This window comes from Mauremys reevesii, linkage group 1 (genome assembly GCF_016161935.1).
Source record: "Mauremys reevesii isolate NIE-2019 linkage group 1, ASM1616193v1, whole genome shotgun sequence".
Lineage (NCBI taxonomy): Eukaryota > Metazoa > Chordata > Testudines > Geoemydidae > Mauremys > Mauremys reevesii.
The window spans coordinates 332,657,458-332,682,709 of record NC_052623.1 but is presented as its reverse complement, the minus strand read 5'-3'; the positions used below and the strand labels follow the sequence as shown (position 1 = coordinate 332,682,709).

Genomic DNA, 25,252 nt, shown 5'->3' with positions numbered 1-25,252 from the left:
GAATGGGAGCACCGTGAACTGCAGATGGGCGTCGGCCACGACAAACCTGAGGTACCAACGGTATCGGGGAATTACGGCAATGTGGAAATAGGCGTCCTTTAAGTCGAGGGAGGCATACCAATCTCCTGGATCCAGGCAGGGAATAATTGAGGACAGGGAGACCATGCGGAACTTGAGCTTTCGCACAAACTTGTTCAGCCGCCGCAAGTCTAGGATGGGTCTCAGACCCCCTTTCACCTTCGGAAATACCGGGAGTAGAAGCCTTTGCCCCTGAGCTCCTGAGGGACTTCCTCCACCGCCCCTGCCTCTGTGAGGGACTTCACTTCTTGAGTTAGAAGTTGCTCGTGAGATGGGTCCCTGAAGAGAGACGGGGAGGGGAGCTGGTGGGGGGGGGGGGAGGAGAACTGGATAGAATATCCCCTCTCTACCGTGCGGAGCACCCAGCTGTCTGACGTGATTCGGGACCAGGCACAGTAGAAGGGGGACAGACGTGACCCAAAGGTAGGGGTAGAAGGATCCAGAGTCTCGATAGGTAGGTCACCTTCGACCATACCATCAAATAGGGGTTTAGGCCCCGATGGTGGTCTCGACTGACCGGACGCCTGGCCGGAGGGGTGGCGTTGGTGACGCCTCCTGCCATTTCTGTCCCGCCTGCGCCCCAGCTCCTGGCGAGTCTGAGGTTGGTAGAGGCGTGGGGCCGTCTGAGGCCTAAACTGCCTGCGCTGGGTCGCAGGGGTATGCAAGCCCAGCGAGTAAAGCGTGGCCCGCGAGTCCTTTAGGCTATGCAGACGTTTGTCTGTCTTTTCCGAAAATAACATCTGCCCCTCGAAGGGGAGGTCTTGAATAGTCTGCTGGACCTCATAGGGCAGGCCCGAGACCTGGAGCCAGGCTCCCCGCCGCATGACCAGGCCCGTGGCCAGGGTGCACGAGGCTGAGTCTGCCGCATCTAAGGCAGCCTGGAGAGAGACTCGGGAGATCAGCTTTCCCTCCTCCACTAGGGTTGAAAACTCTGACCTCGAGTCCTGGGGCAGGAGCTCCATAAACTTCGACATGGCTGAACACGTGTTATGACCATATCGGCTTACAATCGCCTGTTGGTTGGCTATGCGGAGTTGTAGGCCTGCCACTTGGTACACCTTTCCTGCTTTTGGCTCGCTTCACCTTTGAAACCCTTGGTGTTGACCAGGGAGCTTGGGGCCGGGTGTGGCCGGGGCTGGGGTCTTGGTACAAGTGTGGGTGGGGGGTGGTGCAGTGGGGTGGTCTTTAGCTAGGCTTGGGCCAGTGGGGCGCAGAGGGGCTGAGCAGTGTGGGGGGGTGGTGAGGCTGGCTTTGGTAGCCATATGAGCCTAGTCCACTATTGTCTCTTTATGGATGGAGAGCCAGATCTGGCTCCTCAGGTCAGGATCCACCACCTCGATTCGCCGCTCGCCAGCTCGCAATTGCTGCTGGAGGGCTTGCGAGAGAGTGCCGCTTGAGGCCCAGGGCGGCCGAGAGGAACCCGCCCGGGACGCAGTGTCCTGAAGGCGGAGGAATTCCTGACGGCAGCCCAGCACCAGCCCTTGTGCCCTCCGGCGGTCCCCTCAGCGGTCCAGTGCATGCGCGCGGCCGGTGGGCGCGGCGGCTGCGGCCCGCCGCGTGCGGTGCGGCGGGTGCGCGGCCTGGGGCGGCGCGGCTTGGCGGCTCGGGCTGCTGCTGTGGTGAGCTGGTGCTGAAGTGCCTGCTGCTGCCCTGGCTGCTGCTGAACCGCGCCGCCTGCGGGAGGGTGAGGAGCTGCCCGGGAAGCAGCGGCGACGCCGCGACGCGCCCTCGCGCCGGACGAGAACGAGGCCCGCCCGACCGGGTGGTGGCCGCCTGGCCCCAAACGCTGCTGTGAGGGCGCTGGCCATTGCTGCTGCCACTGCCTGGTGCTGCCACTGCTGCCTGCTGCGCTGGCACTGCTGTGCTCTCTGGCTGACCCTGGTCTCGAGTCTCTGGACTCCTGGGCGAGTGTCACGTGAGGAGCGGCTCTGAGTAGAGACCGGGAGCTGTCTGAGGGGAGGCAGCGGCGGTGCTGGGAGGAGGCGTGCTGCAGCAGCGCGAGAGCTTATTCTGGTCGTGGTGGTGCTGCAGCAGGCCGGGGCAGGAGGGCGCGGCCCAGCGGGGGCCAGGCGCGGGCGCGGGGAGGCGGGGCCGGGAGGCGCCGGCCGGCGCCGGGAGGTCAAGTCTGAGGCCACCTCAAGCACCTCCGGTCCGAAAGCCTCCGGCTCCGAAGGGGGGAGGCCGTCGCGAGTCCTCGTCTCGAGACGCGGTCCAGGCAGCGGCGGCAGCGGGCACGGCGCGAGGGCCCCCAGCCTGTGCCCCGCTACGCGGGCCTCGGACGGCGGGCCGGGCTGGCACCCTGACGCCTCTCTCCTTTCTCTCTCCCGGCTCTCTCGGCTCCGCCGGCGGGGGCGGGACGGTGTGGGCCGACTTCTCCGGTGACTTCTCCGACCACTGCGGGCAGTGCCGGCGGTGGGCCTGGGGGGCTGGGCTAAGTCCTGTCGCCCGCCGGCGCCCCGCGTGCGCACCGGTCCGCACCGACCAGCCGGTGGTCCGGTTCTCAGGTGGCCTCAGCCTCAGCTCAGCCCTTGCTGAGCTTTCTTTTTTTCTTTGAGTCTGAGACCCTGTCTCAGAGAGAGCAGCACCTGCTTTGGTCTTTTTGGTGGCTTTCCTTCAGGGCAGCAGAAACAACAAGTCTTTGGTCACTCTTGGGTGCAGGCTCCAAGCAGTAACCCAGAGGACCCCCGGCGGGGGACGGGGGGGAGGGGCCGAGGCGGGGCGACGAGACAGACTTGGGGACAGACACACCCATAAGAACTATATAATATAACTAAACTAACTAAAACTACTATACAACTATATAGGACACTGACAACACACTGAGAGACTGCTGCTAAGTTGCTATGTGGGAAAGAACAAAAGAAGGAACTGAGGAGGGTGGAGGGCGGAGCCCGGGGGCCCTTTATAGGTGGCCGTGGTCCAGGGGCGGGGGCCAGGCCCCAGGGCCTGCTGGGGCTGCTGGGGAAAAAAAATCTTCCGGGCGCACGCCTATGCGCACCGCAGCTTTGAATGGATGAGAACAGAAAAAAAGAAGAAAGACAAGAAGAAAGACAGGTATTTTTTTTTTTTTTTTTTTTTTTTTTTTCTTTTTGATCCATTCATTTGACTCACAAGCAATATCCATGGAGGTGGGGTCAGGCTGGCCGGGCCCACGACTGAACACAACACTCCCAGCATCAGCCAAGCATCACTCAAGGGGGCATAATGAGGCATAAATGAATGAATGAATGATATATGGATAGCAGAGCAGATATCTTGAATTGGCAATTTTTTGTTGGCTGCTGCTGCTGAGGCTTGCTTGCACCTTAGAGTAGGATGAGTGCAATCGCCAGTGGAGGTACTTTTGCCTGCTTATAACAAAACCAGATGCAGGCAGTAATCCATGATGAAATTCTCTGGGCAGACACCAAAAGATCTTTCATCCTGTCTAACACCATGACAAATAACTGTGTCAACTTCTGGAATGACTTAGTCCTTTCAATGTAAAAGGCCAGTGCTCTCCTGATGTCCAGAGAGTGTAATCTACGCTCCTCCTCTGACTCATGAGGCTTTGGGAAGAAGATGGGCAAGAATATGTCCTGGTTCATATGAAACTGTGAAACAACCTTGGGCAGAAAAGCTGGGTGCGGACTCAGCTGGACCTTGTTTTTGAAAAATGCCGTATATGGCGGCTCCGAGGTTAGTGCCCTAATTTCAGAGACCCTGAGGGCAGACGTTATCACCACTAAGAATGAGATCTTCCAGGAGAGTAGAAGAAGGGAACAGGAAGCCAAGGGCTCGAAGTGGGGGCCCATGAGCTGCGCCAGCACAAGATTCAGGTCCCAGGAGGGACTGGATCCCAGATATGGGGATAGAGTCATTCCAGACCTTTCAAAAACCGGACTGTCATGTCATGAGCAAAGATCAACCTGTCCTAGAATGGAGGGTGAAAGGCTGAAATAGCAGCCAAACTTACATTAATTGATGAAAGAGAAAAGCCCTGGAGCTTGAGATGCAGAAGGTAGTCCAGGATCAACTGCAGCGAGGCCTGCTCGAGCCAAATATCCTGGTCCAAGGCCCAGCACGTGAATCGTTTCCACTTGGCCAGGTAGGTAACCCTGGTGGAGGGCTTCCTGCTGCCCAACAGGATCTGCTGGACACGGGCAGGGCACTCCTGCTCTTGTACATTCAACCACGCAGCAGCCAAGCTGTCGGGTTCAGCACTCACTGCCAAGCTTGGGTGCAGAAGACTGCCATGGGTCTGAGACAGCAGATCCAGCCAGAGCGTCAGCTGCAGTGTGGTCACCACCGAGAGGTCCAACAGAACGCCAAACTAGTGTTGGCGAGGCCAAGCCAGAGCTTTCAGGATTACCTTTGCCTTGTCTTGTTTGATCTTCATTAGAACCCTGTGGATTAATGGCACCAGCGGGAATATGTACATCAGAGCCCCCGACTGGAGGAGTAAAAAGGTGTCTGACAGGGAGCCTCTCTTGATCCCCCGAATTGAGCAGAACACATGGCATTTCCTGTTCTGACAAGACGCGAACAAGTCCACTCGGAGAGTTCCTCACTTGTGGAAGATCACATTGACCACACCCAGATGGAATGGCCATTCTTGGTGAGATGAGAAGGATCTGCTGAGATGATTTGCTAACATGTTCCTGATCTGGGGAGGTGCACAGCCATGAGATAAATGGCATGCCGCACACAAAAGTCCCAGAGCCAGAGAGCTTCCTGGCAAAGGGCTGACGACCTGGCTCCGCCTTGCTTGTGTGGACTGATGCCAGCCACACTTGCAGTGGCCAGAGATGGAGCAGGCATGACAGACCATGTGAGTACATGCTGCCATGTGGCCTAACAACCTCAGGCAAGTGCGGGCGGTGGTGAGCGGGTGGTCCCTTATATGCGAGATCAAGCCCAACATGGCTTGGAAACGGGCCTCCGGAAGGAAAGCTCTGGCCCACGTGGTATCAAAGACTGCCCCTATGAACTCTATCTGTTGCACTGGTATGAGGGTTTATTTCTTTTCATTTATTAATAGGCCCAGGTCGTGACAGAACACAACAGATTGAGGCTCCTCGGCACCCGATCCCGAGATCTGCCCTTGATGAGCCAGTGGTCGAGATACGGATAGACCTGGACACCTCAGATAAGTGGCTACTGGCACTTTGTGAACACCCACGGGGCCAACACGACACCAAAGGACAGCACCGTGAATTGGAAATGATACTGGCCCACCAAAAAACTGAAGAACCCTCTGTGTCCTTGAAAGATGGAAATATGAAAATAAGTGTCTTTCAAGTCAAGAGCAGCGTACCAGTTTACTGGATCCAGGGCGGGAATGAAGGAAGCCAGGGAGACCATGTGGAACTTCAACTTCTTGAGATATTTGTTGAGGCACTGCAGTTCCAGAATGGGTCTTAGGACCCCTTTTGCTTTCGGGATTAGGAAATAACAGGAGTAGAATCCTTTCCCCCTCATTTCCTGAGGGACCTCCCTCCACTGCCCCCAGCTTCAGAAGGCTGTCAACTTCCTGAACAAGGAGTTGCTCGTGAGAAGGGTCCTTGAAGAGGGACGGTGAAGGAGGGGTGGAAGGGAGGGATAGCTGAGAATTGCAGGGTGTAGCTCAGAGATAATGCTGATAACGCATAGGCCTGTTACAGGCAAAACAGGGCTTAAAACCTGGGAACGGGGGCATGTCCCGTTCCGGGATAAGTCCCCTGCCAGGACTCTAACTTTACTAACTACTAACACTTAACATCTACTTACTCACTAACTACTGTAACAAGTATATACAAAGAACAATAGTGAAGAGGTGAGAGGAAAAAATGCTATCCGCTTGCAAAGCAAGGGGAAAGGAGAACCCAACCATCACGGGCGGTAAGAAGGAACTGAGAGGGTGTAGGGCCAGCGGCGCCTAATATACCAATGCATGAGTGCAGCACTCCAGAGGGCGCCACCGCTGATCCTATGGATACTGCTAAGGCAAAAATCTCCAACAAGTGTTCCACAACATGCAAAAGAATAGCTTTTATGTGGCACTTTTAATCAGTTTATCTTGAAGTGGTTAATGAAGGTGGTCAGTATCATTATCCCCACATTACAAATGGAGAACCTATGGCACACAGAGGGGAAGTGATCTGCCAAAGGTCACTCAGCATGCCAGTGAGAGCTGGAAATAGAACCCAAGTCTCCTGAATCCCAGTCCAGTGCTCCAATCAATAAAATAAAATAAAATAAAATAAAATAATAAACCGCTTCAGCCCTCCGCCCACCCTCTTCCCCAAAAGTCTGGGGGAATGATGGCTTTTGCAGTCTTATTGGAATGTTAACAAATCTGGGCACTAGCAGACCAAAGGGAGGAAAGAAGAGCTGCTCATGGAGTGTTCTGTCATTAGCCCCCTCCTGTCTGAATGGAGGGAGCCCCATCTCACGTGTCTCCGCCAATCACAATTGCCAAAAACACAAAATGTTTTGTCATGCTGTTAAAACTGCTTTTCACTTTGTAATGCCACTAACTGAAATGTGTGTGGGCGTGGAGGATCTACTGCATGGGAAGATCAGAGTTCAGTTTCAACTCTGTATCACAAGGAACTCAATCAGAGTCTTACCTATACGATTAGGGAATGGGCTCTCATAAAAAGATAGCCAGATACTGAAATCAATGTTAGCTTAGCTATTGGCTTCCATAGCAGCAGGATTAGTCACTAGCTATTGAAAGCGGAAAGAAATAGGGTAGAACAGTTGAAGTCACCTACAAGTTCTTTAAAGATGAATCAAATCTATTTTTTAAATAAATACAAAATCATTATAAAGAACAGAATCATTAAGAGAACAAGCACAACAAATTAAATTATTTCAAAATGTATTTGTAATTTTAATGTTTAAACTCATCAGTTTTAAAATAAAAATTACTAATACATATCAAAACAATAACATGTAAAATAAGTTTTTCATTCTTTTGCCTGAAAAGCCTGAGATTAACCCATCAAGTTTCTGAATTTCTCTTGATACTGTTCATCAACACACATCTAAATCACTGAAAGAATATCTTGGCAGGTAAACAAACTCAGTTCACCCTTAGTTTCAATATTATTATTTGTCATTTTTAAGTCTACATATGTAGATGGAGGAGGGTAATGAACCAAAAAGCAACCAGTTTATTTACTATTAAAGGGCGTGTGTTTATCAAGGCCGGGGTCACTTCTCTCATGTTTCTTCGGCTGGCGCCTATATTGCCATGGTTAGAACAAGAAAGCAGGTGGACAGGCAAAGTGGTAGTGCAGCTGCCACAGAAGATGACTAATAATGATGTTGACATCACTAATTGTAATTAGTACACAGAATGCAGAGTGGAATGTCATCTTAATATCATCTGGTGTGGGCATGCTGCCTTAGAAAATGGGTATAATGCTATTACATTTAGCTTGTTTAATTGTTTAGCTCAGTTTACTAATGAAACTGAACACAAAGAACATCCAACCTTCTCTCCCCTCTCTACAGCCTTTTTCAGAGGACTTGAAGATGGTAATGCCAGCTGTGAACTGTTGGTGGCTTGGATTAGTATGAGATATACAGTTTTCATGAGTCAGTGCTGCGATTATTTCTTACTGGCAATGCACATCGTAGTTCTTGCTCCCCCAGACAGCTGTCTGTACAGCTCAAACTGAGTGGATTTACATGGCTTCCCAAATTTTAGCTGTGACTAGTACTTGACTGCTTTTGGATGAACACCATCAACACTGATTTGTGTGGCTTTGTTGCCTACGCTCACCACATGATGCTGCACAGTACTTTTTCCTGTAGACCTCACACTGGGTGTTACCATGATAATGGCTAAGAAAAGCACTGTACTGTATGGTATCAACCTGAGAAAGGAAGAAGTAAAGCAGCACCATACTATGCAGGATGAAGAGTTGCAAGAAGACCCGATACTGTATTAGCTATCTCATTCCCAGAATAAGAACTGTCCAGCTTTGTTTTATACTCCTCTATGCTGATCTCATAATTTACTGAAGAGGTCACTAATTGAGAAGAAGATAACCATGGAGAAACAAATATATATTATCTATAAAATTCATTCTAGCACCATAGGCTCAGTCCCACATTATGAAATTAATGGGAGGGAAGGGTGTTCAGTACCTCGGAACAGAGGCTCAGCACTTTATGGATTAGAACACAGTATTTCATTTACTAGCCAGTCTTTCCCTAATTTAAGCCTACAAAATTCCTTTCACTTGGGTATTCTTTAGTTAAACAGTGAGATAAAGAAGACTTCCCAGTCTCTCTCTCTCGCTCCCTGCCCAACCCCCTTTCCCTAAGCCTCCTCGGATGACTGGGAAAGTCCCCTCCCAATCCAACAGCCACTCCTCAAAAGTAATGAGGGACACTGGGGATGGATCCAGGAGAGCGAGCTGCTACATATGGAAGATGGAAAGCTCATTTACATGAGTTCTCCTCACATCCAAACTGCTCCACAACTTCCCAGTGTGCAGGATTGCTCCATTTGTTTGAAGGGTCATTTTCCTCTTTTAAGAGGTTGGCCTATTGCAGAGACAGTTTGTGAAGCCCAAGGGGCAATGGATAATTTTTGCAAGAGCAAGTTTTTGGTATGCAGAGACATTTACCTAAAGCTTATCCACTTCTTTGGGTTTAAAAAAAAGAAAAAGAAAAAGAAAAAGAAAAAAAACTCCAGTCATTTCCTCTCAAGGAGATATTTCAAAGTTTCTGGCCATGGGACAATGCTATACTCCATGTATTTCAGAGTGGGCTTAAGTAATAGACAAGTAAGTTCACTGTGTTCAACCTTTATTATTTGATTTTACTGCTGAGAAAAATTTACATATGAATAGTTTCCCAAAACCATTTCAAAAATTAAATCTGTGTGAATTAATAATCCAGCCATATGCACAGAAAAGGAGATGTCTGCATAAAAACAGACCCTAAAACTTCTTTTGTTTTTGTTGTTTCTCATTTACTAACTCAGACAAAATGGCTTCAATATTGCTGTTCCTAGCCCTGAAGGAGACCATTAATCAAATTATTCCAAATAAGAATAGAAAACAATACAAACGAATGGACAAGAATAGGTATTCAGATCTGGGCCTTTGAAAGGAAAAAAAACAGCCGTGATTATTTTTTCAGAAACGAAATTGCCAAAAAGTAGAGAAACAGATGGCTGAGAACACTAGATACCACATGAAGACATATTTTCCTATGAAAACTAATGCACAACATTAATTACCCAAACTACACAGTATATTATGGAATGACAATAATGATCACTAATAAAAACTGACAATGGTGTCTTATCGGTTCTTTTAAAGAAAACAAACACAATTATTACAAGAAGATGTCTATGTCCTACAAATATACCCCACAGATCACAAGCAGTCCATAAATGTACTTTTCTATGCTAGTCTGACTTTCACCACTGTCTCATTACTGAACTCTAAAACTGTAACTGAAAGGCTCCTCTCATCACATTTTTGTTAACAGAACCACTCGCTGTCTTTGTAAGAACTTATTCAGCTAAATGAAAACTTTACCTTAACTATTTCCTCAATGAAACAGACATGTGAAACAGGGTCTCTCTTCTTTGTCAGTACTTTTTGCAAGTGCTGCACCTGTAAGAGAATTTGTTTCAAAGATAATTTAGGTTTTCTAATGTGGTATATGCAAAAATTGCACTAATGTAGAAGAGGAAATATAGGGACTGAATACCTGTGCACAGGCTGCACAGATCTGATCCATAAGTTTCTCCATGTTTGTCCAGAGGGCTGCTCGGAAGGCTGCAGCGTTTCCTGGTGTTGGCATAACAGCTCGGCCAGGGCCACCTAAAAATATTTTGAAGGCAACATATCAATCCATTTCAGAATTTAAAAATCTAGACCAACATTGTCAGCTGTGAGTGCCTAAATGAGGTTAAAACATAAAAATCCATGTATAGGCACCTAAAGAAGTGGCCTGATTTTCAGAAGTGTTGAGCAGTCACAGACAGCTTGAAACAACAGCTTTGAGAGGTGTGAACAGCCTCAATCATCTCAATCAAGTATTAACTCTGAAGCCTAGTGAGAATATTTTAAATGTCAGCATTATTAACTACTTCACTGCTTCTCTTCTCAGCAGAAACACAAAGCCAATTGTGATGGAGCAAGGCCGGATGGCTACAGGAAAGTACTCAGGAACAGGTATGTTAGCCCCAGGCTAAGCAAATCCCTAGTACCATGGGAACCAAAGTGGCAGTTGCTCCAGGGTAATTAAGGCACCTGGGGCCAATTAAGAACTTTCTAGAAGGCACCGGAGAGAGCTACATTGATTGGAGCACCTGCAGCCAATCAGGGCAGGCTAATCAGGGCACCTGGTATAAAAAGGGGAGCTCACTCCAGTCAAGGAGGAGGAGCCAGAGGAAGGAAGGGCATATGAGGAGCTGGGAGCCAGAGACACAAGGAACTAAGAACTGAGAGGGTGTTCTACTGGAGGATTGAGGAAACACCATACAATCAAGCAGTATCAGACACCAGGAGGATCCTATGGTGAGGATAAGAAAGGTGTTGGAAGGAGGCTATGGGGAAGTAGCCCAGGGAGCTGTAGCAGTCAAGCGGCGGTTACAAGTAGCACTATAGAGACTGCTACAATTCACAGGGCCCTGGGCTGGAACCCGGAGTAGAGGGCGGGCCCGGGTTCCCCCCAAGCCTCGCTACTCCTAATCAGACATAGGAGGAGGTGATCCAGACTGTGGGTTTCATCCAAGGGGAAGACCACTGAGGGGAGGAAATCCGCCAATAAGCGCAGGACCTACTAGAGGAGAGGAGGAACTTTGCCACACAATGTACTTCTCCACTGTTGTAAGATGTACTGGTAGGGTGACGTGGGACAACTGGTTGCTGTCAGGGATATAGGCACTCACCTGAACGCTTTTGCCTAAGGCTATTAGAATTACAAAAGTAAGACATTCTTTTTAACTGAAGGAAACACCATTAAGCAGCCTTCATCTTTCTTGAGAAGCCATATGCCATTATTATGGTTCCAACACAAAATTCTAATCCCAAACTGTGTTGTAGAGGCTTCAAATTAAAATCTGACATCTAAATCTGTTTTGCATTTGTGTTCTTCAATGCTCCATGGTACCATAGCTTAAAAATAAGGGGAACTAAGGTTAATGATGCAGTGATCCCCCAAGTTGGAAACACTACTTTGAGATATTCCCATTTGACAAAAGTGTTTGAATACATTGGTCTGATTTGTTGCACTGCTTACAAGTAATATACCAGTCTCTCTGTGGTCCTCTCACGAACGCAAGTAAAGTAGAATCAGATTCCAAGAAACCTTAATGGTTTTCATGATGAATTCCTAAGAATTCTAAGCATTTTTCTCCCACATGACTGAGCACAATGCAATTCTGCCAAATGACCAGAGACTGTTATGCTGTAAATTAAATAGCATGCCAATACTGTACCTCTTGTAACTGTCTGGGACGGCTGAGTCAAAACTTTGATATCCAAAGCATTGTTGATGTTCTCCTCTAGAGATGCACAGTACCCATCCACTACATTAGAAATGGTATCCTTCAAAGTTCCAAGGTTGTGGAAAACCTGAAGCGCTGTTCCCACTTGAGTAGGATTCTAGGGAGATAAGGGGAAAATGGTAATCTCTAACTGTATAATGGTTTTATTTATCCATGATGAGATGTTATTTCAATATTAAAGTTAACGTTCTAGAGTTTTCTGGCTCATTTCATTTCTCATCAGGTGATTGGTCTCCTTACAGGGGAACAGGAAAGAGGAGGAAAAGGGGAAAAGGTTGATTTACTTTGATGTTACTATCTCACTACTCAATGAGTTATACATAGGGCAGAATCAGAGGGAGAAGAGGAGAAAGGAGAAGATGAAAACAGTGATGATTATGGCAGGCTACCAGTTACAGATCCAATAGTTCTTGCATATGAAAATTACTGTACAATATTGAGTATCGCTGTATCTCTACTATCTCCAGTTATGAGACAGTTAGTAATACTGTAGTTTTCATGTACAGTATCTGTTACACTTCTGTCTTTTAACTGTCAAACTGTTGATTAAACATTATCAGGGATTGAAAAAATCTACTCCTCCACTCACCCAGGGCAAGTAGGGAGCTTTCATAGGTGAATACCATCAATGTATTAAAAAAGCTAAGCTTTCATTTTTAAAAATGAAGTTTCTAAGCTCTTACGATTTTGACAATAAGTTTACAAATATGAACTGAGTGTGAACTAATGCCATGCTATCTTCCTAAGTCTGCAGACAGACAGCTCCAGTGCCTCTGTTGATGTTCAGAACTTTCCCTAAATACAACAGTGTGAAAACCAACCATAGTATTTTCAGTGTCACTGCTGTGCTTCAGAATTCTTTGGTTAGGAATAAAACTGATAAAAACCCCTGCAGCCAAGGCAGGTACTGGAGCTATTCAGCTCAGGACGGAGAACAAAAAAGTGGAGTCTTTGGGAAGGGTAGAGTACTGGAGACAGCCTCCCCCCCACACACACACACAAACACACAATGCTGCTTCTCCCTTCCTCCATTCATAGGAGATTGGTGGGTGGGGTTGCATATTTCAGATACCCACTAGTGGGAAGTGGATCCAAAAATAGTTCCCTTCCATTCTATATATTCCCAGTGCCCAGGGCTGGACTGAGGACATCCGAGGCTCAGGACACACCCCCATGTGGCCCCATGCGACTTGGCCCTACCCCTGTCCCTTCTTGGAATGGCAGTGGTAAGGCCACATAAGAGCAGTCATCTAGGAGACCACGACCACTCCTCTTTGGGCAGGCTGGATCTCCCCTTCCCAAGATCACTGTCATCTTCTGTCCCGGAGGAGGAGGGAGACTCAGCCACCACCCAACTGAACAAAGGATGATGGGGTGGTAGCAGTGAGGAGCTCCCTACACAGACACATCCAGAGGAATGAGTTTCAAAATTCAGACTCCAATGAAATGAATGGTGCAGTTCATCCCTCTCAGAGCTATTGTTTCAGGTGCCTGCTGACCCAGGCAGACATCACTAAAGAAGATAACCTTGAAAATGTGGCTGACTATTTCTTCACAACCAGGAGGGCTGGAACCATAATTTTGAAAAACAAAAGCTGAGATTTTAATGTCAAATTACTCCTAGAGCTGAGGCCCCAGCAATGGGGGAGAGAAGCATTGACCATGAACAGGGGATCCCCATATCTTCATGGGTTTGTAGCTAGTAGGATTAGTCCTCTGACAATTAGATGTGTGGTAAAATTTCCAAGCCTTATACGTGGGTGGGTTTGAGGGGGTGGGTGAGTGAGCAGGAGAAAATGAAAGATTGGTGGAAAAATAAGAAAAATGAAGCATGGCAAATACATATAGACAGATATTGGAGGCAGGGGGAGAACAAAGAGAAAATATAACGGAGGGTAGAGAATACAATAAATGGAAAGGGAAAGAGTGAGAATGAGAATGAAATAGATGGTCCACCACAGCTTGCAGCACCAAAAAAAGCCCTCCTTCGTTAATGTACCGCTGGCCTGTGTGGGCTGGTGTGGATAGGGATGTGAGTCCCATCTATAGCCACACTGAACGTTACTAAGGAAAAGTCACTGATCTTTAATAGGACTAAATGGACTAAAGATAGAAAGGAAAAGAAGGGAGTGATAGTAAGTAAGAATGAATAGTATTTGGTGAATAGGTTATTTGATTAATTTTACTAGTGATTCAACAATTTTTGTAATATTAAACTTGTTCTATAGCTGGTTTAAATACTATTCATTTAATATATTATTCAAGGAATAAGATAATTATCTCTATTTGGGTAGGCTCTGGCAGGAAACTGCAAAGATTTGTAATACTTTTTAGCTGCTGGGTATGGTATATATTAGTTATTGGGAGGCAGAGGACAGAACTACTGAAGTAGTCTAGTTTTTTAAATACATCAAAGACCACCTAGAGCAAAGAGCTTCTTTATATGGAATGAAAGTATAAGTAAGTGTTTAACCAGCCATTTGCACTATATTACATTTAAAAACGGTATAAAATAAAAACTTGATTGACAATGTTACAATTAAGTAAAAAGTCCAACAAACAGTACACAGCTGTCTTATTCCTTTAAACTGCAGGGGGTGTGGCCTTGGGGAGTCATGGCCACATAGGTATTTCACACAGGTGTTTTATCCTGCGTAGCGGGAGTTAGGTAAAATATTCAAGCCCCGAAAATAATATACTAAAATCATTTTTTCATTCATTTGCTTCACACAGCACTCTTTTTCCTCCTCAAAAAGCACTCCATATTTTATTTTCCCCACGAGGGTTCAGAACACACAGCTGGTGCATCATTAATCCTAAGAGAATTTTACTTTTTATGCATAGCTAGTTTCTAGGTTTAAGCATGAAAAGTACAAAAACTAGAGTCTCTCTTGGGAACAATTGTATTGTGGAGAGAGACAGAGAGAAATGTTGGAGGGCAAGGAAAATAAACAACAATTACACTAGCAGACTGGCATATACATCTCAGAATTACAGTGTTTAGCATAGATACATTATTCAATGGAAGCTGGAAAACAGTCTTGCAGACTTCCCACTGCCAACAAGTTTTTCTTTGGGGAAAAACAGGAGGGCAAAAAATGAGAAACCATTAGGCATAGCTTCCAAGTGTTTGTGGATCTCTTTAAGCAAAAAAAAGCAGCCCAACTTTTGCCAATGTCTTTACTATCACAAAGGTATATTCCCAAAGTACAAACTTGGCTACAGAAGTGGTTTGCTGATCTACATCAAACACATGGCCATGCACAACCATACAGCTGGAGTTACAGGGTGGTTATGTTCTTTCAAATGCCTTGTTCTAACTTCCAAACACAGAATGGACTCTTTGTATTATCTGAACATACGTGAATAGACAGATAATTCTATTGGTCTACTATTAATCTATATTTCTGCTGAGACATTTGTCCTAACAGATAACAATAAACTATTCTGCAAGATATTATCCTAAAAATATTTACAACTATGTTATAACTTTAAAATAAATCATGGCTGCTATAGCCAAGAAGTTAGGTAACAAATGCAAGTAGTACAGGCTACAGCATTTTGTAGTACATCAGTAGCAAGGTAAAGCCTAATGTGCATGCCGCAGCAGCAAAGCAGGTGTTTACAAGTCTCACTTCATTGACCTACATAAACACAAAGCTCTAACCCCTCTAACATCTACAGAGCTGCAAAACTCCCACTTGAAACAGTCTTAAATAATGTTAGACGACAGAAATTAAAGCCCTGAGTTGACCTAAGAACGCCCCTTTCTATCCAAACTACTCCTCCCTTTTTGGTGCTTCACCATATCAAATATGGTAGACATGCTGATCTAAAGTTAAGCTGAGTTATGAATACAGAAAAATCCCAGAAGCCATCAGTTAAACCTGTGAGCCAACTCCAAACTTAAAGAATGGTTTTATGGTGACAGATTTTAAAAAGTGACTGGGGATTTTGGGTGCCCAACTTGAGATACCCTGAAGTAGCCTGATTTTCAGAGGATGGGTACTCAGAAGTTTTTAAAAACAAGGCCCCTGCAAGGTGTCTCAAGTTGGGCACCCAAAAATTGAGGCATCCAAAATCAGTGGGTGACTATGTATAAATAGCAGCTACCTACCTACCAAGCAAATCTGCTCCGTGTGTGTACCAGTCGCAGTTGTTCACTTTAGTAACTAAAATTAATTTTTACTGTTTTTCACTCCTGTGGCACAGCAGAGCCAACAGTTAAGAGAGAAGTAGATGACACAGAATCGCCAGGAGAAAATAAATATGAAACCCCATGATGATGTGTTTATGGTCATTTTTCAGAGCAGAACCACATTTTGTCACTCCTTTCCCTGTAGAGATAAGCCTGTGCAGGTCTGATGGTGAAATTTTGTTTGCAGTGTCAATTGCAAGGTCCCTAAACAAAATGCTAGAATTTACAACAGAAACTCTACTATACCTGTTACCTCTCTCACACCTTAGTGTGAAATACAGTTTATTTTCTTTTGTTAACTGCCAACACAGCAGCTGACTACATTAGGACTGCCAAACTGTAATGTTTATTAAAAACTCACCTAAACAGTCACCTCTCTGGCTTACTAACTGAAGTATGATGGATTTTGCCACAGTTAAGAAACATAGTTTAAGTTTACACAGTTACCTTTGACCAGGGGGGGTTCATGAACTTTTTCACACAGTATGGAATACATCTTAACAGAGATTGTGTCATGGGCCTCCACCTATCCTCTAAGCCAAGATGGTGCTGGCCACCTTTACTATACATTCATGATCAAATAACATCCATCTGCCAACTACAGCAATTGCTTACATAAGAAAGCAATATTAGGAAAGTAGTGAATTCTTAACTGTCTTTTAAACCATATTCAGCAAATGGAAAGAGCAAAGCCAGCACCCTGTGACTAGGCAGCTCTCTGAGGAAGTGCTCCATGGATCACACTCTGGGAACTTCTCACCCAAGGGAAGGAAGACTTAGCTCGACTAATTCACACACATCATAAGGTTTTCTGCTTTGCTTAGTTAAGTTCCACAAGTGACTTTGATTGAAGTCTTTATTATTCTGAAGAAGACAGATGACCCTGTTCAGACAGGACTGTGGCAGGAATGCAGAGAAAGAGGGCTATCATTGTAATCAGTTGTAAAACAGCTGACATACTGTATTATAAAATTTTATGCTTTCAAACTCTTACTAGCTAAGTGGCAAAATATTCACCCCTTCTCCAGAAGGAATAAAGATAATACAATACACATAAACAGAACTGGAAAACCTACGTGGCTTATTAAGTAAGTTCAACTAAAACAAGATCCATAATTAATAACAAATAATTATTCCACAATGCATCTATAACAAAATACTTGCCATTGTAGTGAACAAGAATAGCTACACATAATTCAAACAAAGCAAAACTCCACAGCATTTAAGACAACCAATATTAGAAAATAGTAACTGAGCCCTAGAATAGAAGACAAAAACTGGGAGAGCTAAATTAATTTAGAAAGCTAAGATGTTTTCTTGTGATTGAAACTAAATACATTTTAGATACAACCTTTCAGAATACTGTAAATCCTTTTGAAGGACAGTTTCCAGAATGACACCTTACAATACTTTGGACATATACTTTGAATCAAATGGCGTTATTTGATATTAAAACTTGCAATGATGAGAAGTATTTCAATTGCTTTTTTGCACCTGGTTCATAAAGGCAATTTTGCTTGCATGAAATACTATATGTAATTTCCATCACAACATGGCTTTACACAATCAGCTTAACAATTAATACAAGCCTCCTTTACACTTTTTATTATGATTCTAAATATGAGAACCACTTGGAAAGAAATTTTTAATATATTTTTAGTAACAGTGGGGCAGCCCAGCCTTCGTTTTGCAGTTGAGAATCTCCACTCAGCCCTCTAGTTACAATATTTAGTAATTCTCAGCCTCCGTCTCTGCCACCATCCAGGGCACTACCTTCTCAGACAACACTGCCGCCTCAGAATAATTCTATTCTGACAAGAGTATTTTTGTGTCCTTTCCATCAAAGTCCAAGAATACTGCTCCTACAAGTCCACCAGTCTAGTGACTGGGGGGTCCAGAGGTAGCTCCCAAAGCTATTGCAGTTAGCAATATGTTATTTTGGTTTCAAAACTAGTATATAACTATAATAGCATCCAAACTCATGCCTAATGTTACCGTCCTTAGTAAAGATTAACAGTAGATCATAATTCTAATGTTAAGTTTGAAGGGTGTAACTAACTAAATTTTCTTTGGCCTGGTCTACACTACGAGTTTAGGTCGATTTTAGCAGCACTAAATCAAATTAACTCTGCACCCGTCCACACAACGAAGCCATTTACTTCGACATAAAGGGCTCTTAAAATCAATTTCTGTACTCCTTCCTGACGAGGGGAGTAGCACTGAAATCAACATCACCAGTTCGAGTTAGGGTTAATGTGGATGCAATTCGACTGTATTGGCCTCCGGGAGCTATCCCACAGTGCACCATTGTGACCACTCTGGACAGCAATCTGAACTCGGATGCACTGGCCAGGTAGACAGGAAAAGCTCCGGGAACTTTTGAATTTCATTTCCTGTTTGCCCAGCCTGGAGAGCTGATCAGCACAGGTGACCATGCAGAGCTCATCAGCACAGGTAACTATGCAGTCCAAGAATCGAAAAAGAGCTCCAGCATGGACCGTACGGGAGGTACTGGATCTGATCGCTGTATAGGGAGACGATTCCATACTAACAGAACTACGTTCCAAAAGACGAAATGCCAAAACATTTGAAAAAATCTCCAGGGGCATGAGGGACAGAGGACACACTAGGGACTCAATACAGTGCTGCGTGAAAGTTAAGGAGCTCAGACAAGCCTACCAGAAAACCAAAGAAGCAAATGGACGGTCAGGTGCAGAGCCGCAGACATGCCGCTTCTACGCTGAGCTGCATGCAATTCTAGGGGGCGCCGCAACCACTACCCCACCCCTGTCCATGGATTCCGAGGAGAGGGTAATCTCAGCCATGCCTGAGGATTTTGCAGACAGGGAAGATGATGAGGAGGAGGAGGACGAGCTTGCGGAGAGCACACAGCACACCATTCTCCCCAACAGCCAGGATCTTTTTCTCAGACTGACTGAAGTAGCCTCCTAACCCTCCCAAGGCAGTATCCCGTACCATGAAGCCATAGAAGGGACCTCTGGTTAGTGTAATTTTGTAAATATAAAACATGGTTTAAAAGCAAACGTTTTTTAATGATTAATTTGCCCTGAGGACTTGAGATGCATTCGCGGCCAGTACAGCTACTGGAAAAGTCTGTTAACGTGTCTGGGGATGGAGCAGAAATCCTCCAGGGACATCTCCATGAAGCTCTCCTGGAGGTACTCCAAAAGCCTTTGCAGAAGGTTTCTGGGCAGGGCAGCCTTTTTATAATCAATTAATAAAGAATACATGGTTTTTAAACAATAGTGACTTTATTTCCTTAGAAAGCAAACTGTGAACAAAGGGGGGAGGGTTGGTGGCTTCCAGGGAATGAGTCAATCAAGGGGGCAGGTTTTCATCAAGGAGAAACAAACAGAACTCTCACACCGTAGCCTGGCCAGTCATGAAACTGGTTTTCAAAGCTTCTCTGATGTGAATCGCTTCCTGGTGTGCTCTTCTAATCGCCCTGATGTCTGGCTGCGTGCAATCAGCAGGCAGGCGATTTGCCTCAACCTCCCACCACACCATAAATGTCTCCCCCTTACTCTCACAGAGATTGTGGAGCACACAGCAAGCAGCAATAACAATGGGAATATTGGTTTGGCTGAGGTCTGAGCGAGTCAGTAAAGTGCGCCAGCGTCCCTTTAAACGTCCAGATGCACATTCTACCACCATTCTGCACTTGCTCAGCCTGTAGTTGAACAGCTCCTCACTACTGTCCAGGCTGCCTGTGTATGGCTTCATGAGCCCATAGCATTAAGGGGTAGGCTGGGTCACCAAGGATAACTATAGGCATTTCAACATCCCCAATGGTTATTTTCTGGTCTGGGAAGTAAATCCCTTGCTGCAGCCATTTAAACAGACTGGTTCATGAAGACGCGAGCATCATGAACCCTTCCCGGCCATCCCACGTTGATGTTGGTGAAACGTCCCTTGTGATCCACCAGTGCTTGCAGCACCATTAAAAAGTACCCCTTGCGGTTTATGTACTGGCTGCCCTGGTGCTCCGGTGCCAAGATAGGGATATGGGTTCCATCTATTGCCCCACCACAGTTAGGTAATCCCATTGCAGCAAAGCCATCCAATATGACCTGCACATGTCCCAGAGTCACTACCTTTGGTAGCAGCAGCTCAGTGATTGCTTTTGCTACTTGCATCACAGCAGCCCCCACTCCAGATTGATTCCCGACTGACCGGTAGCTCTCGGGCGTTGCAAGCTTCCACAGGGCTATCGCCACTCACTTCTCATCTGTGAGGGCTGCTCTCATCTTGGTATTCTGGCGCTTCAGGACAGGGGAAAGCAAGTCACAAAGTTCCATGAATGTGGCCCTATGCATATGAAAGATTCGCAGCCACTGGGAATTGTCCCACAGCTTGCAACACTATGCAGTCCCACCAGTCTGTGCTTGTTTCCCAGGCCCAGAATCGGCGTTCCATGAACCTGCCCCATTAACACCATGATCTCCAAAGCACCAGGGCCTGCGGTTTGAGAGAATTCTGTGTCCATGTCCTCATCACTCTCGTTGCCGTGCTGCCGCCTCCTCCTTGCCTGGTTTTGCAGGTTCTGGTTCAGTATAAACTGCACGATAATGTTTGAGGTGTTTACAATGTTCATGACTGCTTGCCGTGGTATGGCACCTGCACAGGTAACCCAGGAAAAAAGGCGCAAAATGGTTGTCTGCCGTTGCTTTCACAGAGGAAGGGAAGGAGAGGGGGGACTGACGACATGTACCCAGAACCACCCGCGACAATGTTTTTTGCCCCATCAGGCATTGGGATCTCAACCCAGAATTCCAGTAGGTGGGGGAGACTGCAGGAACTATGGGATAGCTACCCCCAGTGCAACGCTCTGGAAGTCGACGCTAGCCTTGGTACTATGGACGCACACCGCCGAATTAACGTGCTTAGTGTGGCCGCATGCACTTGACTTTATACAATCTGTTTCCAAAAATCGAATGCTGTAAAATCGGAGTAATCCCGTAGTGTAGACATACCCTTTAAAGGAGATCCTTTTTTTCTTTTTTGCTAAAGCCACAGCTATAACAAAAGACAAAGAATACTAACAAAAAGTGGGGGGGGGATTCCAAAAGTGCTTGCAGCACTTGTCAGAGGTGAAAAGCAAAATCCACTCTATTCCCAGTAGGGACAATGCCTTGTGGATCTAAATTACCTATTCAGTAATTCAGATACTATGGAGATAAGTGCTACAGAGAACTGTAAGAGCCTTCACTACCCACCGTTTACTCCTCATTTTCATAGTCCTCACTATGGCAAGTGGCTTTTGCAGTTAAAAATGACAGCAGTAGTCTCCTTTGGGAGCCCACCAATCCACTTCCTTTAATCAGCCTGCAGGGGAGTATGAATACTTCAGTTAGCCAACCAGGGACTGGATTTCCTAGCCCTTGTCAGTGTGAAGAGCAAGAGACCAAAAATTGTGAGAGAAATATAGTTATAAAGTAACTCAAATAACTTCCAGAGTGGTGAAACATTCAAAATTGACCTTTTGGTCTGTAGATTAAAAGTAGCATTGTTAATTATTAAGATACATAGCAGGGGAGCATTATCCTGACAGACAGCAAAACGTCCTCTCTTTAATGTGAGTTATATTCAGACATCAAATATTTCTTCTAAATGACTGGCAAGATTTGTGGTTTTCTATGAACTTTCATTTCCTTCAGTAGTTTTATCTATATTTTTTTCCATTCATGCTGGGATAGCTGAAATGACATAGCCATTAAAAATAATGTGACAACATTAAAGAAAAAAGTCAACACAAAAAAACAAAAAACAAAACAAAACAAAATCACAGAGGCAAGGAGCCCCTGCTGGAGCTGGAATACAGGAGTTCAGGCAAGTGGGTTTGTAACTTTCATCCTGTATATGGCATGATTCTTAAAGTTACTTTTTATTTATTTTAAACTAATTTAGAAAATCATGATATATAGCAGGGGGAGATACAATTTACCTCTGCTCTTTCAAACTAGCTCTATGGGTTTCTTAAACAGCTGATGCATTCTGGGCCATCACAGCAAAGCTAGGACTAGTAATTTGTAACTTTAGGGAATAGTTTAAATAATGGTAGCAAGGCATGTGATCAGAGGAGGATTAAGGTTTCCTGGGGCACCGGCCCAGAGCAAGTAGTGGGCCCCTCCCTACCCCTTCTGCCTGCGGCCCCACCCCTTTCTGCCCCTTCCCTCGGATCCGCCCACGTTCCACCCAGGGTGTTCCCCATTCCACTCTGCCCGCCACTGCAGCCCCGCAACCCCTTTTTCTCCTTTCTCCACCCCCCACTGCAGTCCCAAGACCGGAGAAGCTCTGTCCCCACGCCACTGTCCCAGGGCTGCAGCAGGGAGAGAGCTCCTCCAGTCCCAGAGCCGCTATGGGGATTTGGGTGCTGGGGCTTCCCCTGCCACCTCCCGCGCTTCTGGGGGGAAACAGGGTCAGGGCAGGAGAGCGGTCTGAGCGCAGGGGCTTGCCCTGGGGACAGGTAGGGGGCACTGGAGGGGGCTTGCCCTGCTACGCCACGGCTTCTGCCAGGGACAGGGTTGGAGGGGGGGCTTCCCCCATTCCTTTGCTTCTGACAGCGATGAGGGCCGCTGGGGAGGGCTTCTCCCGTCCTGTGATTTCTGCCGGGGATGGGGTCTAGGGCCGCTGGGGATGGAGGGCTTCCCCTGTCCCGCAGCTGCTGCCGGGGATGGGGGCTGCTGTGTGTGTGTGTGGGGGGGGGGATGTTCCTCATCTCATGGCTGCTGCCGGGGACAAGGTCGGGGGCTGCTGGAGGGGCTTCCCCCACCCAGTGCTGCTACTGTGGAGCGGGGTTGGGGTGTGTGGGTTTCCCCCATCCCTCCCACCCGCCTGGTGACTGGGGCTCTGGGCTTCCGCCGGCGGTGGTATATTTTTTCCAGGGGCGCACAAGATGGCTGGGGACCCCCTGGACACAGGCCCCGGGGGACCAGTGGCTCATCCACCACTGCATATGATTAGTCTTTAATTATTTTAATGCTGGACATCTGTCTAAGCATGATTAGTAAGGATATACAGTATACATTGGTGAAATATTTCAACACACAAATACTAAAGCAATAGGCACCTTGTATCTAAAGCCGTGCGAATAACTGATTTTTTGGTTCACTAACTGTTCCCCGCCCCCCCCCCAAAAAAAGAACTGGAATGAAATTTTTTCAAAGTGCTTTGTTCAACCCAAGACTAAATGTTTCATTATGTTCGAGCTTTTTAAAAAAGTTATAAAATTGAAGTGAATTTCTAAATGAAGTAATTTTGAATAAAAAAAAAAGTAAAATTTAATTTAAAAAAACATCAAAATGAAATGTTTTCATTTTTTCAGAAGTTTGGTGGGTTTTTCAACCTAAACAATTCAACAAATTCAATACAAATTCACAACATGTTTTCATCAACCTGAATCTGCATTTTTCAGCAAAAAAAAGTTTCATCTTAAAAATTTTGCCCAACTCCGCTTTGCAACTGCCTTGTGACAGAGAATTAAGGAAATGATATTTAAAGAGAAATTTGATAAAAGTGGAGCTTTGGAAAGTGAGGTTTCTTTCTTTCTGTTACTAGCGTTAAAAATCTGTGGGAAGTACAGTCTCAGCAGGATGAAAGAGGTACTAGCAACATGCACGCATGCACGTTTCTCAAACTACAGCAGCCTTTCTCAAATGCAGCCACCGTGGCTGAAAGCGGCTACCAGAGGCTCTTCATGCAGCCACAGCCTCCTGGGCAATGACAGGAGGGCAAAGCAGTGGACCCTCCCCCAGGGTCAGCAGCAAGGACTGGGACCTGCCTGCCTCTGGTGCCACAAATGCCAGAGGAGGAGGCTTTAGCCCTGGGGTGGGAGGGAGCAGATCCAGCCATGCAGCTGTGGGCTCCGTCCCCCGGTCATGGGGCTTTGGGCTTCAGCCCCAGCCATGAGGTGACAGGTGCCAGCCCCGGGCTCAATCCCACATTGGCCCTGGCCACCATCGCATGGCTGCAGGACTCTGGTCCTTCAGCTCACCCTCCACCATCATCCCTGGCCCCTGCTGCCTTCCTACCCACCTCCTTATCCAGGGCTTAATTTGTCCTCCAGCATGCCAGGGCTGAGTAAGTCTGTTGTGAAAAGTTATATTTTATGTTAATATCACTTTTCACTGTCTCCCAGCTAGCTAGCAAGTCTGCTGCTGTGAAAAGCGATAAACATTCAAATATCAGAGGGATAGCCGTGTTAGTCTGGATCTGTAAAAGCAACAAAGAATCCTGTGGCACCTTATAGACTAACAGACGTTCTGCAGCATGAGCTTTCGTGGGTGAATACCCACTTCTTCAGATGCAAGACTTCTTGCATCTGAAGAAGTGGGTATTCACCCACGAAAGCTCATGCTGCAGAACGTCTGTTAGTCTATAAGGTGCCACAGGATTCTTTGTTGCTTAAACATTCAAATTTCACTTTTAACAGAAACAGACTTACTAGCAACCAAAAAATTTGTTGAGAGAACCCCTCGACTACAGTATGAGACATCTACAGACCAGCTTTAGGAGCAGAGTTTGAACATAGAAGAGAGTAAAAAATAGCAAGTAAACGATTACAGTAAATTGGCCTCTGATCAAGACATGTTTATGTAGATAACAGATCTTACAAATACTAGTCAATTTCCATTAGGGTGTGCTGACAAAAATGCATCATTTTTTAGCTGAAAGGAAAGAAACTTACTTCTAAGGTTTATAATCAGATCAGTTTTGCAAGAAAGGTTGCTGTAAAAATGATGATGTTAGAACCATTCCCTTTGGAAATAAAGCAAGTGCTTTTGCTAGATAAAAAGGCTTCATTTTCTGAAAACACATGTATCATGCACCAGTCCACTTCACAGTAATGAACCAAGTGAGTTACAAACTTTATTTTATATATATATATATATATATATATATATATATATACATATATATACACATACACACACACACACACACACACAAGCACAAATATATACAAATTAGACAACTATCAATGAATATGATCAGGCTAGTTAAAAATCCTAATCAGGGACTAAAGACAGATAATAAAGACAGATAATAAGGAACATAAATACTAACCCCTTTGGGATAGAAGTTGGGATGTTCTAGATGCAGACTGCATTACTCAATAAAAGATTATTATAACTGATGATGCAAAAGGGTTAAAGACTACACAAAGAAGGAACATTTTTTCTAAATTAAATTCTAATACACAGAGGTAACAGATGAAGAATTCAAGTGTTTAGAGAACCAAACCTGTTATTAAAAAGTTAAAATCTCTTTAGAGTGTTTGGGCACAAGATGTAAAGACAAAGTTAATGCAAGCATACAGAAAGAATCATAGAATCATAGGACTGGAAGAGATATCGAGAGGTGCCAGCCCTGGTGCCATATAGTCTAGTCCCCTGCACTCATGGCAGGACTAAATATTATCTAGACCATCCTTGACAGGTGTTTGCTCT

The 25,252-nt window shown here is 45.7% G+C and overlaps 1 protein-coding gene across 4 annotated transcripts in view; it reads right to left on the bottom strand.

Annotated features, from left to right (window-relative positions):
* The window catches only part of COG5 (component of oligomeric golgi complex 5), a 324,671-nt gene that overhangs the window by 97,867 nt on the left and 201,552 nt on the right, over window positions 1–25,252 (bottom strand). For all 4 annotated transcript variants that reach the window (XM_039516771.1, XM_039516790.1, XM_039516780.1 and 1 more), the window contains 3 exons: window positions 11,516–11,681; window positions 9,781–9,893; window positions 9,606–9,683 (listed from right to left, as the gene is read on the bottom strand). In XM_039516771.1, coding sequence (XP_039372705.1) covers window positions 9,606–9,683; window positions 9,781–9,893; window positions 11,516–11,681 — 357 coding nt within the window. The remainder of the gene's footprint in view (window positions 1–9,605; window positions 9,684–9,780; window positions 9,894–11,515; window positions 11,682–25,252) is intronic.